This window comes from Helianthus annuus, chromosome 10 (assembly GCF_002127325.2).
Source record: "Helianthus annuus cultivar XRQ/B chromosome 10, HanXRQr2.0-SUNRISE, whole genome shotgun sequence".
Taxonomy (NCBI): Eukaryota; Viridiplantae; Streptophyta; class Magnoliopsida; order Asterales; family Asteraceae; genus Helianthus; species Helianthus annuus.
Genome location: NC_035442.2, coordinates 175,545,607 through 175,565,137, shown reverse-complemented (window position 1 = coordinate 175,565,137; position 19,531 = coordinate 175,545,607). Strand labels below are relative to the sequence as shown.

The following is a 19,531-nucleotide window of genomic DNA, read 5'->3' as shown; positions in this document are numbered from 1 at the left end:
TTAATCATTACAAAAGTGGCTCTTTGGCCGTTTTTCTTTCAGGGAGTTACTCCTTACACGTGGTGCTTTCTAAGTTGCATGAGGTTCCATGTCCTGGGGACTTCCTTGCCTTGGAGTGTTTCCAACTTGCAGCTCCCTTTGCCGTTTGCCCATATGACTCGGTAAGGCCCCTCCCAATTGAGGCCTAGTTTTCCGGTGCTCTCCTGTAGGTTGGCTTCGTTTGCTCTTAGCACCAGATCCCCTGGGACGAGGCTGAGCTTTTTCATTTTGGCATTGTAATAACTTTTCAGCTGCTTCTTGTATTTGGCCTCCCTGACTGCTGCCACCTCTCTTCTTTCCTCTAAAAGGTTCAGGTTCATCCGGAGGTCCTGTTCGTTCTCCTCCTCCCTGAGCTTCATTCGGGCAGTTGGGGACCATATTTCGGCCGGGATAACGGCTTCCGTCCCGTAAGTTAGGCTGAAAGAAGCTTCCCCGTTGCAATCTTTAGGAGTGGTCCTGTATGCCCATAACACAAATGGTAACTCCTCCAGCCATCCTTTTTGCTTCCTCCCGAGCCTCCCTTTTATTCCCTTGATAACGCTTTAATTGGCTCTTTCTACCAATCCGTTTCTTTGAGCGTGGGTGATGGAGGTAAACACCTGTTGTATGTGCATCTGTTCACACCAGGGTCTGAAGGGTCTTCCCGCAAATTGGATGCCGTTGTCACTTACCAGCTCCTTTGGAACCCCATATCTGCAGATGATGTTGTCTAGCACAAATCGCCTCATTTGTTCCCTGGTTATTTTTGCTAAGGGTCTTGCTTCTATCCACTTAGTAAAATAATTGATGGCGACTACCACATATTTGACCCCTCCTGGACCCTCCGGGAACGGCCCTATTATGTCGATGGCCCACTTCTGAAAGGGCCAGGACGTCGAGACAGGTATCATCGGATTCTTGTGTCGGTGGGTCATAGGTGCATGTACCTGGCAGTTGTCACATTTTTTGATTTCCTCGGAAGCTTTTTCGTACATTCGAGGCCAATAGAACCCCGCATTCATTGCATTTGCTACTACCGTCCTTGGCCCCATGCATTCCACAAATCCCTTCGTGCATTTCCCTAATCACATACTCAGCTTCTTCCATGTCAACACACTTTAAGGAGGGGCCCAGGTATGATCTTCGATACAGCTCCCCATCAATCAATTCATATTGCAGGGCCTTGACCCTTACCTTTCTGGCCGCCCACTCTCCCTCAGGCAGGGTTCCGTCTCTGAGGAACTTTACAATTAGTGTCATCCATGTTTCTTGTGCATTTTCGACTACAGCTACCTCTTCTGCACCGAGGGAGGGGGAGGTCAGGACTTCCAATTTGACTTCTCTTGCTAGGTGGTTAAATGCTAATGAGGCTAGTTTGCTGAGGGCGTCTGACTTTCTGTTTCTCCCGCGGGGGATGTATTCTAGCTTGAACGTTTTGAACACTTCGGCCATTTCTTTTACTTTTGCCACGTATTGGGCCATAGTGCTATCTTTTGCCTCGTACTCTCCTTGATATTGCTTGACCACCAGCTGCGAATCGGTGCTAGCCTCCACATGCCTTGGTTTCATTTTCTTTGTCAACCTCATCCCTGCTAAAAGGGCTTCATACTTTGCGGTATTGTTGGTATTTTCGAAATCTAATCTTATGGTGTAGGTCAACTCAACCCCCTCGGGACTTATCAAGGTAATGCCTGCTCCACTTCCTTACTCACTGGAGGCTCCGTGTGTGAATATCTTCCATACAACCTTGTCTTCCTCCTCTTTCTCTTTTCTTTCCAAGGCTTCCCATTTTTTGAGTTCTTTCTCTTCGTCCTCTGGAACCTCTGTTAAGAAGTCGGCCAGTATTTGTCCTTTTATGGCTGTTCTGGGTTTGAATTCCAGGGAGTGTTCTCCCAGTTCTACGGCCCACTTAGCCAGTCGTCCGGACAGCTCCGGCCTCTTGAGCACCTTCTGGAGGGGCCGATCTGTTATTAAAGTGATCTTGTGTCCCTGGAAGTACCTCCTGAGTCTTCAGGATGCGAAAACAAGGGCTAATGCTAACTTTTCCAGAGGCATGTAACGCTACTCAGGACCTTTGAGCGTTCTACTGATGAAGTATATTGGTATTTGCTTTCCCTCTCGTTCCACCATCATGACTGCGCCTATGGTTGTCTTTGAGGCTGATAAATACAGGAGCAGGTGTTCCCCAGGTACTGGGGTGGCTAGGGTTGGGAGTTGGCAGATATAGTTCTTCATTTCTTGGAAAGCAGCTTCCGCTTCAAAGGTCCATTTGAATTTGTTTGTTTGAAGGCAATTCTTCAGCACCTTCATGAAGGGGAGAGTCCTGTCGGCCACTTTCGATAGAAAGCGGTTCAGCGCGATTAGTCTTCCGTTCAGCTGCTGGATATCTTTTAAGGACCTGGGAGATCTCATTTCTGCCACGGCTTGGGTTTTCTCAGGGTTGGCTTTGATTCCGCCTTTGGTGACCACTACCCCTGGAATTTCCCTTCCTCTACCCCAAAACAGCACTTCCCAGGGTTCAATTTCATATTTACGTCTTGCATGGTTCGGATCGTCTCGGCTATGTCCTCAATCATAGCCACTTCGGTCAAACTCTTGAAGTCTTGATAACAATATCGTCTACATATACCTCCAGGTTTCTTTCCCGTTGTTCCCTGAAGAGGGCATTCATGAATCTCTGATAAGTTGCACCCGCGTTCTTGAGCCCAAAGGGCATTTTGGTATAACAAAACGTCCCTTCGTCTGTGATGAAGGCGGTCTTCTCCTCATCTTCCATCGACATTTGAATCTGGTGGTATCCTTTATAAGCATCCAAAAAGCACTTCAGGGGTATTGAGACAAAGAGTCTACTTGTACATCTATTTCCGGGAGGGGGTAGCAGTCCTTGGGACATGCTTTGTTTAGATCTTGAAATTTAATACGCATCCTCCATCCTCCATCTTTCTTTTGAACCATAATTGGGTTTGTGACCCAGGATGGGTACTTTACTTCCCTAACTATTCCGGCTTTAAGCAATTTTCTGGTCTCTTCGCAAGCGGCCCTCCTTTTACTAGGGCCCATGCTCCGCTTTTTTTGTTTAACTGACTTTGCCCAGGTGTAAGTGTTGAGTCGGTGTTCAGTTAGGCTCCTGAGGATCCCTGTCATATCCCTGTGCTGGAACGCGAATACATCTATGTTGAGGAGGAGCAACTCTTTAAGGGCGCTCTTGCATTTGTCGCTTAAGTGACTTCCCACTTTGATCGTCTGCTCTGGGAACCTGTCACAAAGGACCCATTCTTCCACCCCCTCCCTTCGGGGTTTCCCGGGTGCTTTCTCCTCGGACACAGAAGAGACTACCTCATATGCGGATTTCACCCAGGCTAAGCCCTTCGGTGTCTGAAATACTAAGGCTCCATGTGGGGTGGATGCTTGTGACTGCAAATCCCCAATTTCGGGTCTTTCTAAGATTGCATTATATTTTGAGGGTGCCCGGACCACTGTGAAAGTCAGGTTTATGGTTTGGACGCGATCCCCTACCCCGACTGTGAATAGGAGTCTGATTTTTCCCAAGGGGTGTGATATACTATTGTTGAACCCTACCAAAGGGATATAGTCTTCCTCAAGCCGATCTCTTACATCTCTGTCAAATCTGAGGAAACAATGCTCGTATATTACTTCGACCCCAGATCCCCCATCCACATGTATCCGAGACACCTTATGACCAGCTATTATGGCCGAGATGTTGAGGGGGAGCCGTTGCACTTCGTTTTCCTCCAGGTGTGGCATGAGAATGGGAGCTCTCATGCAGTCCGGGGAGCCCAGGATTCTGGCCTTTACACTTCGGGTGGTATCGAATTCGTTCCTTCTTCTAATCATGTCCACATCTGCCCTCCCAGGCTCCCTTGCATTTCTTCCCTTGCGATCCCCTCCTCCCTCCTTGATTTCCTTCACCAGATGGGCCAGTCTTCCCGTTTTCACCGCGGCCTCTATCTCTTTCTTCAGGTACATGCAGTCATCAGTTTTATGACCAAACCCTTTGTGGAACTCACAATACTCGTTTGGCTGTGCCTTTGGTCCAGGTTTTATGGGTGGTGGTCTTGGAAAGGAGTCCTTCACCCTCTCAGTGGCCAGTATCTCGCTCGGGGTTTTGGTGAGAGGGGTGAAATTGTCAGAGTAAGGAGGAGGGTCTCTTCCCCGAGGTCTGTATGGGGAATAGGAGGGTCTTGCCCTGTTAGGAGGTTTTGCGGTTGGGGTGACCCTTCGGGGTGTGACATCGGTCTCCTTAGCTTTGCTGACTGTGTCTTTTCCCCTGACAAAGGCTCTGACCCTGTCCATGAGGTTGTCAAACGAGTGGGGGAATTCCTCCCCCAGTTTTTCACATAACTGTGCGTGCTTTAGCCCGTTTATGAAACTGCTGATTTTCATAACTTCCGGGACATCCTTGATGTTCATACTCTCCTTGACAAACCTCTCCATGTATTGGTCTATCCGTTCGTTGTCTCTTTGCCTTATGTGCAGAATTTCGTTTGGATTCTTGACCACCTTTCTTTGTTGACCAAAGTTCCTGAGGAACTTCTCGCTTAGCTCTTCGTAACTGTCAATTCCTCCTGGAGGGAGGCTGTCAAACCAGAGCCGGGCTCCCTCTGTCAAAGTTTGTACAAACATGTGGCACCAAACCGGCATGGACCATCGCCCAAGTTGTCCTGCTCTCATGAAGGCATGGAGATGATCTTCAGGGTCTCTTGTCCCATCATAGCGGTCAAAGTTGGGGGGGGGGGGCAACTTTGTTTTGGGGGGCATCGTTGCTTCTGCAATCCTCCGAGTGAACTTTGAGACTTCGGCTAAGTCCCGTGGCAGATAGGGCTGATCCAAGCCGTCATCATTCTGATTATCCTTTTCTTTCTCCTTTCCTTTTGATCTTTTTCCTGTGACGAGCTCTTCCCTTTCCTTTGAGGACATCTGTCGAAGGGCTGTCATGAATGTTTCTAGTGGGTCACCATTACTGCCTTTGTTTTGAGGGTCTGCCCCTTCCTGGTTGGAAGGTGTATCAAAGGAAAGTCTAGCCCTAAGGCTGTTAAGTTTTTATTGCCTCTCCAAGACACTTTGTTAGTTTTTCTCTGTGCATGGCCACAAAATCTGGAATGATATGTTCCACTCTTTCTGGGTTTTCCACTTGATTCTCGTTGCCTTCTTCATGAGTTATATCTTCTATTGTGACCTGATCACGATCATTCTGTACCGTCTGAATGGTACGTGAACTGGGTGGGGTTGCCATGCTGCTGTTTGTGAGACAGGTTGCTCTTAACGTCGGAGTTTGATGTGGAAGCACCGGTCAGGTTGGTGTCCCACGAATGGCGCCAATGTCGAATACCCAAATCCCGGATGCCGTTAAATAGATCTTCGCTGACGTCAAGAGACCTATGTCTTCGTTACTGCAAAAGAACAAACCGTTAGCCTCGCCACGGAGGACCCCAGAGGGGGGGGGGGTCCGTGACCAAGCTCCGGCGTGAGAGTAAGTAAACTTGCCAGAGAATGAGAAGGAGTTATTCCGATGATTATGATCACCGGAGTAGTTCCTTTAAGGTGTGAATCTAATAAATGCCTGAATGTAACTAATGTGTGAGAATGTTGGTCGGAGATAATGCAGGGAGAGTAAATGAGAGTGTGTTAAATGTGTTCATACCTCTTGTTACCGTTTTTCTCTTCTTATATAAGCGAGTAACCTTATCTTGCATGTGGGATATTAGTTGACATGTTCCAACGGCTTCTGGTAATCTTTGGGGGGCTCAGACACGTGTCTGAACCCCAGCGGAAGGATGATAGTCTCATTTAATGCTTACGGCTGGAAGTGTACCATGCCAGCCGAGATGCTGGTTACATCGGACATTAAATGCTCTTTTTTACTTTTCTGAATTCGTGCTTCCCGCTCATATTTTCACGTGGAAAACCTTAATGGAGAAGCAAACTTATTCATGGGCCTCATGTGTTGGGCTTTTGTTGCGTCAGCCCAAACCAGGTAAATGGAGCAACCCATTGGCCTATCGTCATATTGTCTTTGAAAGAACATGCCCTCGACACAACCTCATTCTACAAATGATAACAACTTAAATCATTTTAAATACCTAATATCAAAGAAAAATTTACCAAAACATATAATAAACAATATACTCTTGGCTGCAAAATTAACATTCTTCTCATATAATTCAAATTTTGCCAATACTACTTAAATCATGCAACCACCAATCTAAGACATAAGTTGTGCTTTGTGAAACTTGAAAAAAAAAAAAAAAAAAAAAACGCCCCAGCATAGAAAAAAAGAAAACTAAAGGAAAAACCATGCACACTAATGAGTAATCGAAAGTATAACATGATAATAAGTTATTTCTATGCCAGAATTAGAATCATATTTAATAGGGCCAAACTATCTACACACCAAGTGTGATAGTCACCATTAAAAGGTGTTTTTTGTCCTTACATGCACACTCTGCAGTGTCGAACTGTGACCAAAATACGGCGTTTTGGTCCGTTTAACCAGACAAAGACTGACGGGTGTCTGACGGGTCTATTGCCCGGACCAAAACGCCAAGCTTTGGCCGCGTTTTGGTCCTGTCAACCAGACCGGGTGTCAGTCTTTTGTCTGGTTGACAGGACCAAAACGCGGCCGAAGCTCGGCGTTTTGGTCCGGTCAACAGACTCGTCAGACATCCGTCAGTCTTTGTCTGGTTAACCGGACCAAAACGCCACGTTTTAGCCACAGTTCGACACTGCAGGGTGTGCATGTTACAACATCAACTCAAAAGTTAATCCAAAAATGCATGATTACGGGCCTGTTTGTTTGCATCTGAGTGGATCCATTCAGAGCCTACCTCTGAATCGGTTAGAGGTATAGGCTGTTTGGTTCACAAAACATTCACCTCTTAATGGAACCATTCAGCTCTGAATGATTCAGCTAGTTCTATACGCTGAATGAAATATTTGACACTCATGCCCCTTGCCCAAACAAAAGAAACAACTGCTCTTCTTATTACACAACGACACCATCATCTCCTCCCCTCTCCTCTCCTCCACCACTCTGCCGCCCTCCACCACGTCGGCCCTCCACCACCACGGTCGGCCCTCCTCCACCGTCGCAGCCTTCCCGACGTCGTCTTTCTTCTGTCGCCGTTTCCTCCTCTGTCGCTGTTTGCCTCGGCTCTCCTCCACAGCCGGAGCTTTTCTCGTTGCCTCTCCTTCGCAGCCGGTGTTCTCAGGTATGTCAAGTTTAAAGAAAAGTGTCAGTTTCTGTTGTGAGCCCTAATTTTTCATAGTTTATTCAAAAATTAGCTGTTATTGGAATGTGAAAATTGATGATATTGAGATGTTATTTTCATTCTATCATATTAGATTTGAGGTGTTCAAGAAATAGCAGTAGCTTTTCAGTTTCTATTGTGAGCCATAATAGATTTGAGGTGTTATTTTTAATGGTAGCTTTTAAGTTTCTATTGTGAGCCATATTATGTATGATGTGCAGTTATTTTATTTGAAGTTGGTGATATTGGATTGTGAAAATATATATGTATGATTAGATGTGAAAATATATATGTATGATTAGCAACAATAGACAGTTTAAATGTGAAATTCTCTTTAGAAACAATTTGTAGTTCAGAGGGGTAAAAATGACATTTTACACAGTCATTAAGAGGTGTAACCAAACAACACTTTATTAGTTCAGCACTTACTGGTTTAGAGCCTCTTACCCATTCAGACCTCTTATTCATTCAGCACTTATTGGTTCAGATGTTGCCAAACAGCCCCTACATATTAAAAGATGATCAAAAGTAAATCCATAATAAAAAATTATCCAAAAGATAATCGAAAATCATTCAATTTTCCAACAAGCTCTGTTAAATAAAAGTGTACGATATGTTTATGCCATTTGAGTGTTGAATAGATCAATTTAACGATCGCATAAAAGATGAAATTCACAATTATTACCATCCTCATCAACTAGAGAATAACTATTTTCGTTTCATACAATATTAAATAAGAACTTTTAGTTACGAATAATCATAATATATAAAAATTTCGTAAGATAAGTAACATATATAATAAAAATAAGTAACAACTCAAACTAAAATAACCCTGGCCGGTATCGGTATTACGTTTCAAACCGGTATACCGGATTTTACCGCCGGTACAAACCTTATGTCGTTTCACTTATTTGCCGGGGTGTTTCGTACCGGATTTACATCTGGAAACGGTAATACGTATAACCGGTCGGTATTTACCGGTTTTTAAAACGTTGATTGAGAACGTATAGAAAATATTACAAAATCATAACGATTTTAACAAAATGAAAATGCAAACAATTGTAAAATGATTAAATTATGAAAAGAGTATAATTAAAAAAATAATCTATTATATATGGAGTAAACTTACAAATTGAAGCATCACTAAACTTATAGAATTTGGAGATAACTAACAACTTGAGTTTAATATTGTTAACATTGTTGTGGATCTTTGATATGCAATTTAATTTTTGTTACGAAACATGAAAGTAAAAAAAAAAAAACTCTTGAATATATCATATTCAAACAAATGTATGAGATTCTGTATATATACAAAATAGTAACACAATTTTTTTTTTCATAAATGTAAGTTAATCATGAAACTAATAAACTTATGTTTAAACAATAAGTTTGAAAAAGTTGCAATCCTTTTATCTAATAAATTAAAATAATTGTTCACTTTAAGCATCAGTTTTAGTTTTAGAGAATAAGAGGGACCTAATATAGCGGAGAGTTTAAACGAGAATAATTTTTTTTTATAAAAATAAAAAAGAGAAATTTAACCAATAATAATGTTTTATTTTACTTCATTTAATATTTCTATTAAATGTTATTATAAGAGTATATTGGTAAAGTTAAATTATTATTACATATATAAATAAGCAAACTTTTTGTGCATAACCACTTGTAACTTGTGCTTTAAGAGTTTTTCAAAAAAAAAAACTTGATTTTTTAATTTTAACCCAAAGGTTTTTACCTTTTGTAATTTTAACCCTACGTAATTTGTTTTTTTAACTTTAACCCAAACTTTTCATTACTTTTAACCCAAAAGGTTTTTACCATTTGCAATTTTAACACTACATAATTTGTTTTTTTACTTTAACCCAAAACTTTTCATTATTTGCAATTTAACTTCACAACTTTTGTCACTTATACTTTTCATCTTTGGCAAATTTTCGGTTTACGTATAGTTCTTAATTTTTCGAGTTAATACGACGCAACGCACAAGTGTGGTTCAACTTTTTTATGTTTTGTTTCAAATTTTGTAAGTTAATACGACGCAACGTACATGTGTGGTTCAACGTTTTTACCTCTATTTTTTCATGTTTGACAGGTTCGTCGCAACACGCAGATCCTAAGTCGAGTCAGTGTTGGTGGTCTATATCGGTTGTGTGACATTAGTACTATTTGACGCCGTTTTACGCTCCGCAGCAACGCGGCGTGTGCTTTGGGGTTTTCTAAAGAAAAATGGTTATACATATGGTTGTCGTAACCTTGGCTCTGGGGTTTCCAAAAAAATTGATTTTTTTTTTTACCTTTTACCCAAAATTATTTCATAAATTACTTTTAACCCAAAACTATTTGTTTTTTTTACTTTTTAACCCAAAAATTTTTATCTTTTGCAATCTATTCTCACAACTTTTTTTACTTTCAACTTTGGTCCTTTATAGTTTTTATTTTCTGCAAATTTTTCGCTTTATGCTTGGTTCTAAATTTTGTGACTTAACACATCGCAAGGTGCGTCTTTGGCTTAACCTTTTTACGTTTCGTTCTAAATTTTGCGAGTTAACATGACGCAACGTGCGTGTGTGGGTGAACGTTTTTACATCGTCTATTTTTTCACGTTTGACAAGTTTAACATAACGTACGGGTCCTAGATCGACTTAGTCATGACTAAAGAATCCCCGCCGCATTGCGGCGGGTCTCAATTCTAGTTGACCATTAATTTGTAGTCTTCATGTTTAATAACTAACTACATTAAATTTGTAACTTGTTTTCATAAAAATGTATATTTTAAAAAATAAAAAAAAAATTTAGAGTGTAGGATAAATTACGAGATGTGTAAGATAAATTACGAATTGTGTAAGTTAAATTTTAATATGTGTAGGATAAATTTCGAAATGTGTAGGATAACTTTTGATGTATGTAGGCAAAAAAAAAAAAAAAACTAGTATGAAGGATGATAAATTCTATAGGAGGTGGTTACCTCTCTAGAAGGGTAAACTCCTACCATAACCAATCAAACCAGGTCATCTTAACTCTTCTCTCTCACTCCTCTTTTGCACCCAAACATAACGTGTGATGTGTCCAAATAATTTTTTTTAAAAAGAAAAAATTATGATTGGTTGAAAGAGAGTGAGACACATCATTAACCCCCTCTCTCTCTCGTTTCTTTCTTGTGTGGTGATTAATCACCAAAATCAACTCCCCAATGAGGTAAACTCTGATGGTGGAGGTGTTCCCCGCGCGATAAAGGGGTTTACCGCACCTCCCCGTAATTCCTTATACATCCTTATGACTAATTAATTAATCAAAGATAATAATAAATAAGATAAGAGAAAAACTATTTAATATTTTACCATTCTAATTTTTTTTTTCATCAAATGATCCTCCCCTCCCCTGTGTTACGAAACTCATTAATGTTTCTTATGATTATAATTATAATTGACAAGCACGTGATTTACATTTCTTGTTCCGAAAATTTATTTTCATTAAATTTATTGTTTATTTTCTATTTTTCATTTTCGTTATTACTGAAAATAAGCATAATTTCAAAACCAAAAACTAACTTAAAAAGTAATAACTAAATTATATTTTATTAATTATGTATCGGTTACAAATTTAATTTCATTAAATTTGTTGATTATTTTTCATTTTTATTTATTATTGAAAATAAACATAATTAAAAATCATTTATTACCTATATAGTGGAGATTAGTTTAACATAGAAATTCTTACCCTTTTTATGTAAATAACATTTTAAAAAATAAATGTTTGAATTTTATAACACACTATATTATTTAGAATAAAATTCTAAAATGGTCCCTGAGTTTAGGTCATTTTTACCACTTCAGATAAAAAATCAAACGTTTTGTATCTGTGTACATCAGGTTTCATTTTTGTTGCCATTTTCATTCAATTTTTCAAATTGGATTAGAAATTTCTACCTTTTTTGTCGCTTTCCTTGTTTAGATGGAGTTCCTGATGTCAGAAAATGATAAACCCTCCATTTAAATGAAGAAAACGACAAAACGGGCATAAATCTCTAATCCAGTTTGCCAATTGTATGAAAATGACAACAAAATGAAACCTCATGGACTCAGATACAAAAAGTTTGATTTTTTATCTGAAGTGGTAGATGTGACCTATACTCAAAGACCATTTTGGCATTTTACTCTAAATAATATAGTGTGTCAAAACTAACAACTAACATTTTATTATGACTAACCATGTAAAATGGAATGGAAAAAACAAAATAAAAAATATAAAAGGTTTTTTTTTTCTAAATACTTAAATGGGGTTAACAAGTCAATTTTATACGGGTCAGCCCAAACCCGACCTGTTTTTAATACTAGTCAACCCAACCCCAACCCGTATTTCAAACGGGTCATGTTAGTCGACCCAAATTTGTGTTTTTTCGTGCCGTGTCAAGAATTGCCACCCCTATAGGTCATGGGTTCGAGTCTCGCCAGGAGCAAAAATGTTCTGGTTTGAGTAAGAGGTTTTATCACAATGATCTTTCGAGCGATGCATTTCCTCTGAAATGGTGGCAGGCGAGTTACCAGCGCCATCCGCATTTGCGGGTGTGGATGACCTTTGCCATTGGGCTTTACTTTATTGGTCGTCAAACAAAAAAAGAACACCTACATAGATATCAACTTTGAAGTTGAGTTTACCTAGCATGGCCGGACCTGGGGGTGGGCGGGGAGAACCACCGGCTAGGGCCTGATATTTCGAGGGACACGTTTTTTATAAAAAAAAACCCGATATGTATATGTAAAATATTTTTTTTAATCGGGTACATCCATACAAACACCAACATAGTCCCCTTACAAAACTATTCTTATAGTTTAGATTAGTTATTAATCCCTTTGACATTAGGTTTAGACCAAAGGGATTAATAACTAATCTAAAAGAAAACCCTACATAAATACATAGTTTGAAGTTGGAACATAATTACCGGCATTATCCGGTTTCGTGTGAACAACGCGTACCAAAATAAAAGGACAACAGTTTTGACATAACAAAATACATTTGATAAAGATTCAATGAATGTATGCAATGCATTACCAACCATGACTGTTTAGGGGGAGGTGGTTATAATGTATCTAACACATCAGCATGATTTACATACATCCCCTTTTGTATATATATAATCCCACTAACCCAATCACCATTCACCACCAATATCACATTTCAACCAATCCACCATTCTCCAAACCCCTCTTTCTTTTTGCCCTGCTACTTGACTGTACAGGGTTTCCTTGTGAATGCAGCAAAATCTTGACCAATATTTCTTCAACAACTTCAGTTTTTTCATCATTTTTGTGTGTTTTTTGGTGAAAGATTCAATCTTTTTGGTGAAAGATTTGATCTTTTTGGTGGGTTCTTTCCAGCTGTTACAAAGATGCCTGCTTTGGTTAATTACAGGGGTAAGTTTGCTTTATATTTTTCAAGAATCTTTTATTTGGGTGTTTCTTGAAAATTTGTATGAGTTCTTGATGGGTTTCTCAATTTAGGTGGTTTTGATTTCTGGGTGTATATAATTTTTTTTTTTTTTTTTTTATAATTTTGCAAGAAAAACTAGATCTGTAGGGGAAACAAGATCATGATATTGAAGCCTTAAATTAGGAAAAATACTGTTTTCTAATATTTTTTATATAGTTTATGTGATAGCATATATGGTTTGATAACTAGGGTTTCTTGATACCTTTCAAAAAAAAAAAAAAAAAAAAAAAACTAGGGTTTCTTGATTTCCATGGTACTTTATAGTTTGTTGCTAATAAAAACTAGAAATTTGGGGCTTATTGATAGATAAATTGGCTTCAAAAATCAAAATTTGCAAGAAAAATTAGATCTTTAGGGGAAACAGCTCATAAAAAAAGATATCACACTTAGGGTTCAGATCTTAATTTTAGAGCCTTAAATTAGAGGTTTTTTTTTTTTTTTTTTTTTTGTGGTTTATGAATAGGATTTAATGTAATTGACTTAAAGTTTTGCAAGTAAAATTGGATCTTAAAGGTTTTTTTTTTTTTTTTTTTTTTTTTTTTGGGTTTAGATCATGATTCAGTTGAGTTCTACGGCTTACGGCAATCAGGAAAATACCATTTTCTAATAATATATATGTTTTTTTGATTTACAGGGGACGATGACTATCATACAGGTGGATCACTATGCTCAAAAGATTCGACCCGTTTGCTATCCTTTTACGGGTCTCCTTGCAAACGTCAAAGAATCAGTGATTCATACTTCCATTTTCTCGAAGAAGAAAAGAAACCGTCTATTGAAGTCCTTCCAGACGAGATTCTTTACGAAATCTTCAGGCGTTTGTCCGGTGGTCAAGCGCGAAGTGCAGCGGCGTGCGTCTCTAGCCGTTGGCTCACGGTTCTGAGTAATGTCAGAACCTCAGAGATGGTTCATGATGTTCACGAACCATCTGATGACGTTGAGATGGTACAAGAAAACGATGGGTTTCTTACTAGATGTTTAGAAGGAAAGAAAGCAACGGATCGCAGACTTCAATCTGTTGCGGTTGGGACGTCTGCCCGTGGTGGTTTGGGCAAGCTTTCGGTCAGGGGAAGTAACAAGGTTACCAAGATAGGGCTCACCGCGATCGCACATGGGTGCCCGTCACTAAAGGTTCTATCTTTATGGAACGTTCCTTCAATCGGCGACGAATCGTTGATCGAGATCTCAAAAGAATGCCGTTTGTTGGAAAAACTTGATCTTTCTCATTGTAATTCAATTTCCAACAAGGGTATTTCTGCAATCGCCCAAAACTGCCCGAATTTGTCTTCGTTAACAATCGAGTCGTGTATAAACGTTGGAAACGAGAGTCTTCAAGCCGTTGCCCGATGCTGCCCGAATCTACAATCGATTACGATCAAAGACTGCCCGAATGTTGGTGACCAGGGAGTTGCTACTCTCTTGTCGTCGCTTTCGTCGGTTTTGAAGAAAGTGAAACTTCAATCGTTAAACATAACCGACTTCTCCTTAGCTGTGATCGGGCATTACGGGAAATCAATTACCAATCTTGCGCTTATCGGTCTTCAAACCGCTAGTCAAAAGGGGTTTTGGGCGATGGGTAGCGCGAAAGGTCTTCAATCGCTAACGTCGTTAACTGTCGTTTCGTGTTACGGGATCACGGATCTGAGCCTTGAAGCAATAGCGAAAGGTTGCGGTTTGTTGAAACAAATGTTGATTAAGAAGTGTTGCTTCGTGTCCGATAAGGGATTGGTTTCTTTTACGGAAGCTGCTGAGTCTCTTGAATGTCTGCAATTGGAAGAATGCAATCGGATCAGTCAACACGGGATTTTGAAAACTTTAAAGTCAAAATTGAAGTCTTTGACAATAGTCAAATGTATGGGAATCAAAGATATCGCCCAAGAAACATCCGATTTGACTCGATGTGAATCGCTTCGATCTTTAACCATTCGAGATTGTATCGGGTTCGGAAACACAACGTTGGCAATTTTCGGAACGTTTTGTCCACAGCTACAAAATCTTGAACTAAGCGGGCTTTGCGGGATAACCGATTCCGGTCTATACCCGATTCTCGAAAACTGCCAGGCTGGACTGGTCAAAGTCAACCTAAGCAACTGCCTAAACTTGACCGACAAAGTGGTGGTCGATCTCGCTAAGATTCACGGTGAAACCCTAAAAGTTTTGAATCTCGAAGGCTGCCGGAGGATCACCGATGAAAGTTTGGCGTCAATTTCCGACTACTGCTTCTTACTCAGTGATCTTGATGTTTCGAAGTGTTGCGTAACGGATAATGGATTACGTTGTTTGTCCGAAGGTGTTTTGATCGGCTTGCAAATCCTTTCCGTCTCGTGTTGCTCCAAGATTTCGAACAAAAGCGCGCCGTTCTTGAAAAAGCTCGGACAAACGTTAGTCGGATTGAACATCCAGCAATGCAATCTCATCAGCAGTAGTTTAGTCGATTCGCTCGTTGAGAATCTTTGGCGGTGCGATATCCTTTACTGAAGAATAAAAGTATCGGTTTCGTGTGGATCTTTAGCTAGTCAGCTGGTTTTCTAGTCACAAACGGCGAATTTTGTGACGGTTTTACCCTTGTTTTTTTGAACAAAAACAAGACGGTTCGGCTGCTGCTATGGTGACACACAACCCTGTCATGGTGTCTTGGTCTTTACTTTAGGGTCTAGTTTAGTTTAGTGGTTCGAGCGGTCTTATGGTTCGAGTCAGTTGTAAGCGTCTAGTACCGTTGTGCGGTTTGAGGATGCAAGAGGGTGCACCTGGTTTTTGGGCTATGGTAAAAACAACTTTGTGGTTGTTTTTTTTTTATGAACCATGGTTCATGTTTTTTGATGGGATTTTAGAGTCCTGTTTCCCAGGTTGATCTTCTTGCTACCTTAAATTTGTACCCTTTTTTAGTGATTATAATGAAGAGAAATGTTTAATGTACTTTGTTATTTATGTGCTTTCTTTAGTTATATACTTGTATTGTACAATGTGGTGTTATTAATTTTTTATAAATTATAAATATTTTAATTAGAGTAAATTGCCAAAACCGTTACTGAGGTTTGGATATGTTTGCAATTTTCATTCAAAACAACTTTTTTGTACCATATAGTTATTCACTTTTGGGATTTTTGACATTTTAATCCAAATGTCTGACTTTTTTTTTTTTGCCAAAATCGTCCTTGAGATTTGAGATTTTTTGTCATTTTCATCTAATTGTTTGATAGAAAAAATAAAGCAAATTAGATGCTTAGATGAAAATGTCAAAAAATCCCAGAAGTGAGGGACTATACTGTACAAAAACATTGTTTTGAATGAAAATGACAAACATGCTCAAACATTATGGACGATTTTAGCAATTTACTCTTTTAATTATATATAATCTAATATTTTAATGGCACAACCTATCAAATCATTCTTTTGGACAAGAAAATCATGTTCATTAAAAAAATAATATTACAATGTTCCATGCTTGTCCATATGGTAATTATTTTATGTAAAATAATAATGAAGGTTCAATGGACATGGACTCAACAGGTAGGGGCCAGCATCACCTAATCATATAAACAGTTCATTTAATAATGGTGTAAAAATGCCATAAAGATTTGACATTGTATCTGGCTTGTTTGTTGTCATATTTTGATATCACATATTTTCAGATTTTGCTAAAAGTATTTCATATAAAGTTGTGAAATATAATATATACTCTTTTTAAATAAATTTTTAGTTGATTATTTTACCTCTCTTAAATATATATGATTTTTTTTAATCTTATTTCGGTAAATAATTAGTCGAAATTAAAGTAGCAACATCCAAGTGTATATTTGTATTTGACTGAGTTCTGAATAAGTTATGGTATATGATTGATTGTGCTGTTTTGATGGGTTTTAAACAATTGTAAAAACTTAAGTGAATTTAAAAAATTAACATGCCATGATTGTACATATTGTGTGGTGCTTGTTTTGGATTTTTTTTTTTTTTTTTTTTTGTGTGTGTGTGTGAGATAAATAACCTTTCATGATGGTCTGAAAATGATGAACTTCATCCCCACCTTCTAACCATTTATGCATAATCATATGTACATTTTTAAGTACTGCAAGATGGAGAAGCGGTAATATTATATTGACATCAGTTAAAGTTGTTTAAATAGCTTTGAAACCTTGAATGTTGTATGTTGATTTGATTTGAAACCATTTAATATTTATGCAGTCATAACTCATATGCACATTTTGGCTACTTTTGTTGCAATTGTTTTTTTTTTTTGGATTTTGTGCCATTATCTTGCCTTTTTAATACCTACATATAAAACTATTTTTTCAACACCAACAGTCACGGATTCAACATTTTTTTTCATTAGATTCACTTTTTTCATATGACTGAACATAAAAAATTTCAGGTCGGTTCGACAGTGATCGGTAAGGTTCATCACATAATAAAAGTACGATACAATAATTAAAATAAATTCGTCATTAGAAATTTAAAAACACATAATATAAAATACGATAGTCTTTACAAATAAAAAAAACTACCTAAAATTATTGACGACGAGTTGTCATCTTTTGAAAACGTTGCATTACACTCACAACGAAAATTTGTTGTAAAAACTCTTTTTCAATGTAACAAATCCAAGAATCGTTCATGTATCCATCACCCATCCTATTACGCAATTCTTTCTTCACAAGCTTCATTGAAGAAAAACTCCTTCCAACACTAGCCGTTGCAACCAGTAAAACTCGTGACAACTTTATTAAACGATAGACCAACTGATACTCAATGTGTTTCCTTGTTTCCACCATCCTTTTGACACGTGTATCAAATCTCATGCCTCTTTATCTTATTTTTTTATTTTATTTTTATTTTTTTCTATTATTAAACAATAATGAAATAATATAATTTAGATATGGATAATAACCTTTTTATTAAACTTTGAATTAATAATTTCCTTATCTTATTTTTCAATTTATTTTCCTATTAAACAACAGTTCAATTAAATATAATTTAGGTAAGGATATTATTTTTTTTTATCAAACTTTGAATTAATTTTAACATGTAATTTGTATTTTCTCCTTCTTCGTATGAGATGGAAGAAGTTTTTTTTTTCTTTTTCTTTTGTAAAACCAGGCAAATATATAAATTTTTAATCTCATTTTAATTAGATTTAGTTAAGTATTTTTTAATACTATTATTATTTAATATTTAATAGGATACAAAAATAAGAAGATAATATTAAATCACAAACTTCATGGATCTCTCTAATCTTTTATTTTTTTCCACTTATTAATAATTATCTAATATTTCATTGGTTTTGCCACGTGTAATACACATGTTTCTAACCTATTAATAAGTTAATAAAAATTTAAACTTTTAATAAGTAAATAGTGCATCGAAATTATTAAAATATATATCTTGACCTGTATGTGTTAATCGATTACATAATGTTTATTAACTCGTGTATACATGAGATATTTTAAAAATATAACTATATTGCTTATTATATAAAATTAAATTTATATAACCCGTGTAAAATATGGGGTTCTAAACTAGTGGGTAAAATTGTCATTTTAGTCCCTGAGTTTTGTCCAAATTTGCCATTTTAGTCCAAATAGTTTTTTTTTTGCCTCGGGTCCCCGACTTTTCCCTTTTGTTGCCATTTTGATCACATACACTAACTCCATCCAAAAAAACTCCATCTTTAACCAGGGGTATTTTGGGGATTTTCAATTTAAATGTTTTCAATTGCTATTTTGATCCAATTCAAAAAAATCAAAAAAAATCCAAAAAATTCTAAAAAATCATAAAAATTCTAAAAAATCCAGAAAATCCGTTTCGGCGCGAACCGTTTCGAGCCCGAACCGTTTTGACGCGAACCGTTTCGACCCGTACCGTTTCGACCCGAACCGTTTCGAGCTGAACCGTTTCGACGCGAACCGTTTCGACCCGTACAGTTTCGACCCGAACCGTTTCGAGCTGAACCGTTTCGACGCGAACCGTTTCGACCCGTACAGTTTCGACCCGAACCGTTTCGAGCTGAACCGTTTCGACGCGAACCGTTTCGACCCGTACCATTTCGACCCGAACCGTTTCGACCCGTACCGTTTCGACCCGAACTGTTTCGAGCTGAACCATTTCGACCCGTACCGTTTCGACCCGTACCGTTTCGACCCGAACCGTTTCGACCCGTACCGTTTCGACCCGTAACGTTTCGAGCCGAACCGTTTCGAGCGGAAGCGTTTCGAGCCGAACCGTTTCGACCCGAACCGTTTCGACCCGTACCGTTTCGACACGTACCGTTTCGACCCGAACCGTTTCGAGCCGAACCATTTCGAGCCGAACCGTTTCGACGCGAACCGTTTCGACCCGTACCGTTTCGACCCGAACCGTTTCGAGCTGAATCGTTTCGACGCGAACCGTGCCTCGAAACGGTACGGGTCGAAACGGTTCAGCTCGAAACGGTACGGGTCGAAACGGGTCGAAACGGTTCAGCTCGAAACGGTACGGGTCGAAACGGTTCAGCTCGAAACTGTACGGCTCGAAACGGTTCGGTTCGAAACGGTTCAGCTAGAAACGGTTCGGTTCGAAATGGTTCAGCTCCAAATGGTTCGGCTCGAAACGGTTCAGTTCGAAACGGTTCAGCTCGAAACGGTTCGCGTCGAAACGGTTCAGCTCGAAACGGTACGGGTCGAAACGGTTCAGCTCGAAACGGTTCGGGTCGAAACGGTACGGGTTGAAACGGTTCGCGTCGAAATGGCTCAGCTCGAAACGGTTCGGGTTGAAACGGTACGGGT

The 19,531-nt window shown here is 38.8% G+C and overlaps 1 protein-coding gene across 1 annotated transcript; it reads left to right on the top strand.

The window, feature by feature from the left end:
- The first annotated feature begins 12,299 nt into the window (after nucleotides 1-12,299).
- LOC110886713 (EIN3-binding F-box protein 2) lies at nucleotides 12,300-15,697 on the top strand. Its single transcript, XM_022134549.2, has 2 exons — nucleotides 12,300-12,697; nucleotides 13,408-15,697. The coding sequence occupies exons 1-2, from the start codon at nucleotides 12,673-12,675 to the stop codon at nucleotides 15,249-15,251; spliced, it is 1,869 nt and encodes a 622-aa protein (XP_021990241.1). The 5' UTR covers nucleotides 12,300-12,672; the 3' UTR covers nucleotides 15,252-15,697.
- Nucleotides 15,698-19,531: the final 3,834 nt, after the last annotated feature.

What these genes read in the sequence shown, in the direction of transcription:
- LOC110886713 (XM_022134549.2), top strand. Translation starts at nt 12,673, where the DNA reads ATGCCTGCTTTGGTTAATTACAGGG. An exon ending in TGCTTTGGTTAATTACAGGG is followed by an intron (nt 12,698 to 13,407) that starts GTAAGTTTGCTT and finishes TTTGATTTACAG; the next exon opens with GGGACGATGACTATCATACA.